The following is a 12,671-nucleotide window of genomic DNA, read 5'->3' as shown; positions in this document are numbered from 1 at the left end:
GAATATTTATATATATATATATATATACCACTATAAATGTATATATGCATATAATTATATACACAATAGACATATATCTATCTATATATATATATATATATATATATATATATATATATATATATACATATATTTATATATATATACATATATATATATATATATATATATATACATATATATATATACTGTATATATTATATATAAAGTATACATATGCATATATACTCGATATATATAGCACCCCCGCCAACAACACATATATGTACACACACATGTGCATATATATATATATATATATATGTGTGTGTGTGTGTGTGTGTGTGTGTGTGTATGTGCGCGAGTGTCAGAAAACATGTCAACAGTAGAGCCAGTCCGGGTGATCTGGAGGTCGACAGGCCGAAGTGCATTCTTTGACTAGGGTGTCGTTTGCATATTCTTTGCGATAGCTGAAAAGAGGTATAAGTTTATGTGTGTGTGTATATATATATATATATATATATATATATACAGTATATACATGTATGCATATATAATATTAGACATAATATATCAATGGATTCTGGTGTATGACTATGCACGATTATAGGCTAATGGTGCTAAGATATCTCAAATATATTATTTAAATTTAACATTTGGTCTCCAAGTATTGAACTTACTTTTGAGCTTATTGCTACAGCAAGAAAAAGTTTTAAAAATTTGAATGAAAGGTGGAAAGTGACGTAGTGTAACAAATAAAAAGACAGAAAGCAATGCAGCTGATGATTGAAAAAAAATCTTTAATAGCAGCCCCAATGTAGCTTGCATGGTACGCTGAGGGTGGAATTCCCCCTCCTAAAATGAAACTAAACTGACTTTGGGCTCCCAACAAAAGCGCCATTGATCCTCTGTGTGGGCCACGGTCTCCAGCCCAAAACGTAGACCTCGCAGTAGAAGCTGTCGTGGACCATCACTGACTTCATCGAAGGCCACAGTAATCTCTGGTGATAGGAGAGCAACATTACAATTAGTGATAGAGTCTAAAGTCATTATATTAACATAAATGGAATAGATGGAAAAAGTTATGTGCATTTTCATGAAATTTATGATAGGTTTAGGAATAAACCTATGAGGGCTCGTTATATTTCAAGATGAATTATGGTTCAGGGCAGGGATATTTTTTTACTTTTTGGTGGAGTTTGACTTTGCTGAGTAATTTCTAGCTGTATATGCATAAGCAACTTGAACGTGCTTAAAGAATCCATAGCTCTCTACAAATGATAAATTTTCACCCTAAAAAATTACCAAACAATTTCTGAATCCAGAATTATCAGGAAAACTAATCAACTCTTCCCCGGATTATAATTAACAGTCCTTTAGAATTTCTTTTAAAAACACCAAAACTGTTACGATAAATTCATGGATGGACAAACGCACTAGACAGGGGAATACACAATCACTGTCGTCCAATTTTGTTATTAAAGTAGAGATTACCACCGTCAATATACATAACAGAACTTGGCTAAATGCAATGTGAGTTATCTTAGCTTTTGCATGTTTCCTATTTTACTTTTGCTTATCTTCTTATTAGGTTTTAGCATCTTTCTTAGAGATTTTTCTTGTCTTCATTTTTCCTGTTATGCCTACATATGAGCAATTTTTCAATGGTCTTCTTGGTTTGATCTATATTAATGCACGTTTAACAATAAAAAAAACCAATAATAATAATGATTTATGAGATTTGTGATTTCCCAAGGTCACTTACCTCTTAAAAAGAATCTATAGATTTTACTCAGGCACAGAATCTAGAAACTATTTATTACTTCACTTAAAAAAATCCTAGGCCTCTTGATATGAGTGTGTTAAATTTTGTTCTTTGCATAATGTCCATCGCTATAAGTATGTGTTGATAATAATAATAAAAGTGATAACAATAACTACTCACCGCCAGAAGCACCTGATCAAAGCCATAAGCCCCATATTCAAATGCCTCAACGAACAGCTGGTTTCTGATCCTTCTCAGGTTTTTAGCACTAAACCCTCGACGCGAAAACGATGGTCCTTGTTTGGAGTCGGACGAGTTTTCGTTGATCTTCTGGGCCCAGTTTGCTCCCCACATCCCGCCTAGAATGGGTACGTTGTGCATGGGGTGGTCTCTCATTACATGAAATGTCTTCCCTGATTCTAGCCACTCCTGGACGGCCTTCTGTTCCCTCTCTGTCAACTGCCATAGCTTTTATATTAATCATGTCTCTTGTAAAAGATTGAATGAAGCAGCATACTATCATTGATATTCAACTTAATTACACATTCTTGTGAAGCAAGAAAGGGGACCCTTAATTTGCTAAGCATCCTACCTCAAAGGCAGCCATACACGCTGCAATAAACAGCTTTGATCAAGATCTACCTGAGATCTGATTGAAATCGAAGTTATGCACACAATATTTAGATAATCTGATCTAATCAAGTGACGGACGTACTCAAGTTTCAGCTAACATTATGTCAAGCGCAGACATGACACCATCTGTATGGTTTATCTATTTATAATATATATATATATATATATATATATATATATATATATATACACATATATATATATATATATATATATATATATATATATACAGTATATATATATATACAGTATATATATATATATATGTGTGTGTATATATATATATATATATATATATATATAATATAATATAACCATACAGATGGTGTCATGTCTGCGCTTGACATAATGTTAGCTAAAACTTGAGTACGTCCGTCACTTGATTAGATCAGATTATCTAAATATTGTGTGCATAACTTCGATTTCAATCAGATCTCAGGTAGATCTTGATCAAAGCTGTTTATTGCAGCGTGTATGGCTGCCTTTGAGGTAGGATGCTTAGCAAATTATTTATATATATATATATATATATATATATATATATATATATATATATATATATATATATATATGTTACATACTGTATATGTGATATTTTTCCTGACACTCTACACCAAGTATTCACTTGTAGCTGCATGTATAATGCTGCGTTTTATTAGGTATGTTTAATCTTCATGTCATTATTACTGTGTAATTTGTACGAGTGGGCTGTTAGGTCATAACAGAGACGATCTGATGTAGGGTGATGTCTAGGAGATTCGCTAATAATGTTCACAATTGAGAGGGGAAAGTGGTAACCCCTGTCAGAAGAAATATGCTCAGGGATACCAAATCTCGTTATCCACCCTGAGAGTAAAGCAGATGTACATGAAATGGATGTTACAGTTTCTATCGGAATGGAGGCCATCGTTTATGGTGGTGGCCTCCCCTATTACTAATCTTTTCTTTTCACGTGATGCAAATACTGGCATTTGATTTTCGGTAAACACATATGCTTGCCATTCTCTTCTACCAAGGACACTCTCCAGGACAAGACATAGTCTACCTAAGCCTGCCGATGTCCGCCTGGTAGCTACCAATGGATCTGCGATCCCCACCCACGGGTACGAGACCCTCACATTATCGTTTGGAAGCGTCAAATACCATAAGAAGTTTCTGGTTACTTACGTCCCATTGCTAATCTTTAGTGTGAATTTGCTCTCCCATTTCCACCTCCTGGTTGATGTTGATCACTGACGGTTAGTCAATGCAGACTCTCTCTCGACGTCACCTCTTCAACTCACCCCCTCTGACTTCACTTTCCACGTCAGTGCACACAATGTTTATGCCCACCTCCTCACTTTGCACCTGGAAGTCTTCCGTTCAGAACTTTGCCAAACGCCCACAGTTTCTGTCAAATACGGTATTTATATCCATATCAATATAACAGGGCACCCAGGTTTTGCCAGATTCAGGCGTATGGTACTGAATCGGTACATACATCTTCAATAACTCCTGTTTTGGCCTTTGTGATGCTGGGGCTACTTCAATGCCTCATGGCTGGCATCTTGGGAGACCTCCCCTTCTGCGTATAGACAACATACTTTTGTTTTCTTCCTCCAAAGAGGAACATCTCCATTACCTACAGATCCTTCGCAACCACCTACAACAGAACAACCTTCTTGTAGTCCAGTACGACAAGTGTACCTTTAGTGTCAATCATGTATCTTTCTTAGGGCACCGCATCACTCATGAAAGCATCCATCTATCCCTGAGAAGGTAGCAGCCATTCATAACTTCTCCATGCCCTTAGGCATGATGAACTATTATCACTGGCTCCTTCCAGCCATCTCCACCACTCTTGTCCCCATCTATGCCTCCCTCAAGGGCAAGCCAAAAGACCTGAAGTTGGATACCCTTCAAGAAGTGGTTTTCTGCAATGCCCCTCTGCTTCTCTCTACCAATGCCAGAGACATCGCTATTGGTGCAGTACTCGAGCAGGTGGTCAACGGCTCCCCAATCCATTGGCCCTCTTCAGTAGAAAACTGTCTAAAATGGAATCCGGCTCCTCTACCTTCAACCCTGAATTACTGGTGGTGCATTTGGCTGTCAGTCACTTTCACCACTTCTTAGACGGTATGCCCTTCATCATTCGCATGGACCACATGATTCTGGTGCATGCCTTCACTTGACAGTCTGGAGCCTCGTCCACCCATCAACGCCAACATCTCTGCTGTGGCTAATACAATTGCACCTTTCAATACATTCCGGGGAAAATTAATCCAGTTGCTAATGCCCTGTCAAGAAATATGTTGGCTGCCATTCACCTTGGATTAGATTACAACACCTTGGCAGAAGCCCAATGAAAAGATCTAGAGTACTAAGCATGTAGGACATCCTGCACATCCTTCCATTGGAAAGACGTTGCCCTCAATGATTCCAACGCCACCTTCCTCTGTGATCTCTTGCTATTAACTACTTGTGCATAAGCTCGTTTTCTGTTTAATAAAGTTTAGTTGCATTCCTCTCGCCTCTGTTATAACCTAACAGCCCACTCGCACACAAGTAAACTCGCATGACTGAGGGACCTTCACACTTATATCTAGATAAATTCTTAGCTAAACCTTTGAGAAATTCTAAATTCCAAGATCTCAAAAGAGTAATACATAGGAGTATAAAAACTTACCTTAGAATCAGAATCCCTGACGAGCAGAGATTCTACCTTGGGATCTCCTAATGGTGAAATCCTCCAGAACATAGGATGCACGTTAGTAATGTTGTTAAGCGGATGGGGCAAATTAGTGACGTCGCAGATTCGAAGATGACTGTGGTTTTGCAGCAACGGGCAAAGGATCTTCATCTGGTTTCGTGGATTAGTATAAATCCAGACTTTCCATCCGGGATATAAGTGCTTTGCCTGGGGTAAGCCAAAATCAGTTGTCATAACCTATGTGCTTTTGGAGCTCGTGTCAGTACTGGCACAAAACAAGTTTAATGTAAATTCAACAACAGAAAAACTGAATGCTCATAATTCTGATTGGAATATAGCAATTCTTTGTATGCTAAAATGTGATAGAATTCCCAGCTCGAAAAATTGTACCCTGGATTCACAAAATGCAGTGGTCATTATCATTTTCTGTTTTTCTAAATGAGTTGGTAAAATTTTTTATCCTTAACTAACAAACTAACTTTAATTAAATGAATATAATGATTATATGCATTGAATAAAAAATATTATCCTAAATGCATATACATTTCATTCTTGTTACTGTTCCGAACTCTTGCTTGACAAGATAGCCTTAAGAATATCCATGATTTTTTTTTGTTTAGAAACTTGAGGGTAAATATACAAAGATCGAATCAGGAAAGAGAATGAGAAAGGACTTTTCAGCATTATTTTTAATAATATTTTGTGAGTAAAAGGGGAGAAATTTTAAGTTCTCTTTAATTTTTACACTTTTTTTTTTGGTAGATAGAAAAGAATTAAATGTTTCCATTGATACATATACATCTTTCCAAAGTCTAGATCCTCTCTACATTCAATATGAAAGTTTTTCGTTTTCATTTCCTTTTTATCAGTTGAAAAAGACATTTGTTAAATTAGACTATCTGTGTCAGCACAGACCGTAAGTGTGTTTATATATATATATATATATATATATATATATATATATATATATATATATATATATACATATGTATATATGTATATATATATATTATATATATATATATATATATATATATATATGTATATATATATATATGCATATATATATATATATATAGATATATATACATATATATATATATATATATATATATATATATATATATACATATATATATATATATATATATATATATATATATATATATATATATATATATATACATATACACAGAGAGAGAGAGAGAGAGAGAGAGAGAGAGAGAGAGAGAGAGAGAGAGAGAGAGAGAGAGAGAGAGAGAGAGAGAGAGAGAGAGAGATTCTTACATCAGACAAAATTTCGGGTAATCCATTCCAGTATTCGGGATCCTTTCCATAAAGTGAAAAACTGATGACTTTTTGGTTGTCCCCGTCTGCAGCAGCCCTTCGACCACACGTGCCAAAATCCTTCGTCAATTTTAGTTTTCTTTTATCCCGGTGAGGGGAGAGGGACGCCCAGGTTGCATTGTTGTCGCAGAGGTAATCGCCTCCATCCCACCAGGGAAGCTTAATGATAATAACAGTGATAACAGCAACAACAATAATGATAATATGTTAAAAAATTCAAAGTTGGAGCAAATGTTTTCATGTTGACCAGGCTGACATGAGTCTTTTTATAGTTTATATATGACATATCTGTTTTTGACGTTGTTAATAGTTTATATAGGACATATCTGTTTTGACGTTGTAACTTTTTTTAGAATGATTTATTGTTAATTTATTCTCATCATTTATTTATTTCCTTATTTCCTTTCCTCACTGAGCTATTTTTCTCTATTAGAGCCCTTGGGCTTATAGCATCTTGCTTTTCCAACTAGGGTTGTAGCTTGGCTAGTAATAATAATAATAATAATAATATTGAAATAGAGCAATTGTATTATAAGTAGTGATTCGATGATACAAGAAATAGGATGACTTGAAAGAAAAATAGAGAATCAAAACTATTTTCAGGAAAACGTTCATTTATAATTTATCTTGATTTTTCAATTGAACCAAATTTTGTAAGCTATGAAAATCTACTGTAACAATCAAAATTGATAGAATATAGCTATTCTTAATATTGAGTATTTTCACAAAAAAATATTTCTAAAACTGACAAATTTCACGAACAATAAAAATATAACATACAAAAGAATATACAAACAGATTATAAAAACAAAATTTTCGTATGCTATATTTTTTTTTCAGATATACTTAATCTGTAGTTACAAAAAAAAAAGTCTTTGGAACTGGTTTCATAAGCATCAACACCATGACAGATGACTTCAATTCATAGTACTTCCTTTCAGTTCTTTTAAAATCTTTTCATAACTATGTTCAAGTGACTTGGCCGTTTAGCTTCAAATACAAACAATGGTATTTTTTTTTTCTTTATTTGGAAAGGAAAATTATTTAGCTACCCAGTGTTGGGTGTGTAAAATTATTCAAAATCACAGGGAAAAAATTCATTCATAGAAAAGCCTTACAACGGAATGAGCATGTGTTAGGAATTCTATCCCAAATTCATAAGAGTAAGCTACTGTAAAACAATGTGAATCACAATGCGAAGTCAATGAATAAGGTGTGATTGATTGAATAAGGTGTGAATGATCTTTACAGCGTTACAGGTACAAAAGCTAGTAGTCAACTTTCAATACCAGATCTCCAAATCCGACATACAACTGTTGATGTGTCACCGAGGCTAAAGATCATAGAAAGTTGAAAATAATGAATCATAGATTTTTTTTTATTTCTTTTGTCATTTTTGCACATCTTGAGGGTAGCCTATCCCAGCGGTAATGGGTACAGTTTCGACACCAGATTACGTAAAGTATTCGATCAATGCTGAGTATCTTAAAATGCCAAAGTAGACTCATACTAATCAATACGCCTAGTTGATATGGTGATGTGGATCTAGACAATAATTAATTAAGTTTTACTCCTTTTCATAATTTTTTTTTTCTATATTATGAACGTATTGCGCTGTTTGAATAGATCTATAGGGTACATGTACAGTTAAATAATCTCACGACACTGTATATAGATGCCGTTGAGAAGCGGTAAATAATTTGAAATAGTCAATTATCTTCATTTTCTCTCATCCTCGGGTATATGACATAAAAGAGGTGACTAAGACATTCAGAAACATCTGTGTCTTTGGAACGTCACCTGCCTGAGAACACAACGTACTCGACAGGTTAACAGACAAAGACATAAGTGGGACAACCATCCCGAGTCAACACACATGACTCGTGAAAATTCTTGCCTAAGTAATTTCCTAAATATTCTTATATCCTCCAATGCCTTTCGAGTAAAAGCGTAACATATTATCGCTTGCAGTATACTCATAATGTTTGTTGCGAGCTACAACATCAGTGTTTTTTTTTTTTTTTTTTTTTTTTTTTTCGATGAACGCCTCCTTTATTATGTGGTTTGGGTATATGCTCGGAGGTTCTCTTACTTGGCAAGTCTTGATGCTCATGAAACTATTTAACAACCATACTGCAAAAAATATATACCAGCAAATTTGCGGAGCTCGTGAATCCACTGTCTTTTCTTCTTTCCCCTGGTTCGTTTGTAATCTCTAGGGACCCACTCTGTTATTCTTGTACTCCATATTTCATGCTTTACTTGTTATATGCCGTGCCCATATAAATTTCATTTTCTCACATGTTAAGATATTCTCTACTTTAGTTTGCTCTCGGATCCATGTTGCTCTTTTTCTGTCTCTTAATGTTATTCCAGTCATTATTCTTTCCATAGCTTCCGTTCTAAGGCTTTATTAAGACTGCAAGTTTCTGATGCATAAGTTGATACTAGTATGACTATCTGATTAAATACTTTTCTTTTTAGAAAAAGTGGTATTTTATGTTTCATAACCTCTTTATGTTTACAAAAACCTCTCCATCCCATGATTATCCTTCTTTTAATTTCAGTCTCATTGTCTGGGGAACCACTTACTGCTTGTTCTAAGTACAGTATGTATATTCTTCAACAATCTCTAGAGGTAAACCCTTAACCCTTATTTGTTACCTCTGCCTTTTCATTGAACATCATCTTGGTTTTGCTCCTATTAAATTTCAGTCCTATATTTCTGATTTTTCTATTCAAATCTTCTATTATCTTTTGAAATTGTATCCCTCGATTCACTAAATAGAACTAAGTAATCTGCAAATCTTAAGATGTTATGGTATTCCGAAATTATATTAATTTCTACATTCTCTGAATTTAAATTCATATAAAGTTCTTTTAGGAATGCTATGAATAATTCATGGGAGATAGGGTCTCCCTTTCTAACTCCCTTTCTCAATTGGAATTTTCTCACTAAATTTATGTAGTTTTAGGATTGCTGTACTACCCGTATAATATCTTCAATGATTCAAACATAAGTATCATATATTCCTCCTCTTTGAAAGGCTTTCATTACTTCTGAAGTTTAGACATAATCAAAAGCTTTCTCATAGTTTTTTGATACCATACACAGTGGTTTGTAATTCTCAGTAGATTTTTCCATTGGCTAGTTAATTACATGGATCTGGTCTGTCTAACTCCTTTCTCAATCGGAATTTACTCACTATCTTTATGTGGTTTTAGGATTGCAATAGATACTGTATATATATATATATATATATATATATATATATATATATATATATATACATATGTAGATATATGTATGTATTTATATATATGTGCATATATATATGTATATATATATATATATATATATATATATATATATATATATATATATATATATATATATATATATATACACACACACACCTACACACACACACATATATATATATATATATATATATATATCTATATATATATATATATATATATATATATATCTTGAAGTGTTCTAACATAAGATTATTCTATTCCTTGTTTTTGAAGGGCTTTCGTCACTGCTGAGGTTTTGACAGAATTGAAAGCTTTCACCTACTCTATAAATGCCATACATATTGGTTTGATATATGTTGATATTCTCATTAGCTTAATTACATGGATATGGTCCGTTGTCTAGCTGTCTTTCTTTTCGATCTAATGTGATCTTTGTAAATATTTTATACATTACAGTGAGTAAACTTATTGGGCAGTAATTGTTCAGGTTTTTCGTGCCCCCTTTTTTGTGAATTAGTATAATGATAAGGTTTTTCCAAGCTGTAGGTATAGAGCATTCCTGCAAAAATTTGGTGTAGAGATAAACGAGTTTTACTATTATGAATCTCTTCCATCTATTATCAAATCAATTGTTAGGCCATCTTCTCCTCGGCTTTGGCTCTTTTGGTGCCTTTTAGTACTTTCTCTACTTCTCCCACTGTTACATTTGATACTGACTCTTATGTTTCATTATTTCTATTGGAAAAGTTATTTCTTTTAACACTATTGTATAGCATTGTATATAAATCCTCTGCAATTTTTATCATTCCATATTTATTGTGGATAACATTTATATTTTCATCCTTTAAAGCAAACATAGATTGCCTTAAATGTTGACGATTACAAGTATCGTATTGCAATCAAAGAGAACAACATAAAAAACAAGATCACCCCATGAAAGAAAACGTAAATCATGGAACTGCAAAAATAGGGTTTATATATATGTTTGTCACTCAAGTTTCTTTAATAACATGTAACTTGCTTGTCATAATTTTTTTGGAATTCTATCCTCGTGATAACCTGATGCTACCAGAAGAGGATTCTAAGGTCTGCTGTATGTTTTATCTTTTCGTATCTTAATATTTTACAAGGCAAAGCTTGATGGTAGATTTTGTACGTGTAGTAAACAAGTGAAGATAAAAATGTAGATTGAAGATCAATCATAGGAGAATACATATATTTACTAAAGCAGGTTTCAAGTACTTATTCACTTTTATATTAAATGGAGGCACCTCACAGAGAAGCCACTGGTATACTTTATAGTCCTGAAATGACAAACGAGTACCCATGAAAATATCATTAACAAATAACTAGAAAAAAAACTGAAATGTACAATATACAAAGTTGCGATATAAAACAAAGCATTGTCAGATGGGAAGGATTTTTGTAGAAATATATTCAGTTACGTCATTTAGTATGTACAGGGGTATGCACATATACACATAGATCATTTAAATGTGCAATATGAAAGCGGTAACTTTTGCCTACAACTAATATGAAAAGAATATGAATGATTACACGAAACTCTCTCTCTCTCTCTCTCTCTCTCTCTCTCTCTCTCTCTCTCTCTCTCTCTCTCTCTCTCTTCGATAGCTTCCATAGTAATCTCTAACGGGATAAAGTTATCTCTTTAAAAATAAGAAATCATTATTCAAATTATTATTATTATTATTATTATTATTATTACTATTATCATGATACAGACAATTAAGAATTTGTAGCAGAGTTAGATTACACAAAATCTACATCCAGACATTTGAAATTATATTCGTAGATGATAAGAATTAACTCTGACTGAATAAGTAATGAAGAGAGAGAGAGAGAGAGAGAGAGAGAGAGAGAGAGAGAGAGAGAGAGAGAGAGAGAGAGAGAGAGAGAGAACTCTTATAATCATCTACTACTTGCCACACCATTCCACTAAGACCGAACTGATCGTAGACAGAATCTTCTTACTCATCGAACAACTTAGCATATGTAAACATAACATGCGAAACCCCATACCCATATCATATGGATGTTTTGCAGATCAGCAGACACATCAACTCAGGCAATTAAATTACTGTATGATTCAAATATTTTTATGCTGACTCTCATCATGTCTGTTTGTCTCTGATTTTGACTTTTACAAATGCAAAAAGTGATATATCCTAACCTAAGTTGGTCACCCCTAACATTACCTACGGCATTATGTCATTACCAGTGGTTTAATGAGCCCCTGACACTCCTCAGTTACCTCTGCCATGACTTCAAATGGTGTGTCTGTCATTGCACATGCTCTGCCTATAATTCAAGTGAATTCACAGGGACATGTCTAAATCATGGTGGATCCAATTAAGACAATCTAGCAAGTAAATCTGTCATATACAAATTACCCTATCAAAATAAAAAATATGTGTGGTACTCAGGTTGTCTGCAGATCAGGTATCTCGGATTAGACAGGGTTGCATTGGATTGAATATGAAATGCCAATAAACCCTTTCAAATATTATGATTTATGTCCACTAGACGAAAAACTCTTTGTAGACAATTCCAGGAACGATTTGTATTGTGTACATGATTTTAAACAATGAATAAATTAAGCAGTGAATAGTCTATTCGTAGGAGCCTTTGTATATCTGTGGCCAGTTTCTCCCGCGTAGATTAAAAATGGACATCAATTAACCTAAACTTTCCACCCTAACCTAACCTACAAGCCATGTCATGGTGTATGTTGGATAGCGGCCACCTGTATGTGTATGCCACTATTTTGGCTAACTTAGAATACGGCAGTGTAAGGGGGGTCGCAGGGGGGCGTTAGTCCCGACACCCCCCCCCCCCCCCCCGTTAGGTCTGTAGGTAAGGAAACTAACATTACAATTGTATCATATTCTTTCATTTTTTGATTAACTAACTTTGCTAATTCGTGCTAGTCAGAAATATTTTTTCTTAAATTCGTTGTTCACATCCTTTTTTTCG

The 12,671-nt window shown here is 34.0% G+C and overlaps 1 protein-coding gene across 1 annotated transcript in view; it reads right to left on the bottom strand.

The window, feature by feature from the left end:
- Positions 1 to 326: 326 nt before the first annotated feature.
- Positions 327 to 12,671, bottom strand: part of LOC137620139 (uncharacterized) — a 67,155-nt gene continuing 54,810 nt past the window's right edge. Inside the window, exons 3-7 of the mRNA XM_068350400.1 lie at positions 6,354 to 6,572; positions 5,043 to 5,273; positions 1,925 to 2,203; positions 856 to 980; positions 327 to 449 (exon numbers count right to left, since the gene is read on the bottom strand). Coding sequence (XP_068206501.1) covers positions 359 to 449; positions 856 to 980; positions 1,925 to 2,203; positions 5,043 to 5,273; positions 6,354 to 6,572 — 945 coding nt within the window. The 3' untranslated portion in view covers positions 327 to 358. The remainder of the gene's footprint in view (positions 450 to 855; positions 981 to 1,924; positions 2,204 to 5,042; positions 5,274 to 6,353; positions 6,573 to 12,671) is intronic.

This window comes from Palaemon carinicauda, chromosome 26, assembly GCF_036898095.1.
Source record: "Palaemon carinicauda isolate YSFRI2023 chromosome 26, ASM3689809v2, whole genome shotgun sequence".
Classification (NCBI taxonomy): domain Eukaryota; kingdom Metazoa; phylum Arthropoda; class Malacostraca; order Decapoda; family Palaemonidae; genus Palaemon; species Palaemon carinicauda.
The sequence above is the reverse complement of the archived record's forward strand: the minus strand, read 5'-3'. Positions and strand labels throughout refer to the sequence as shown.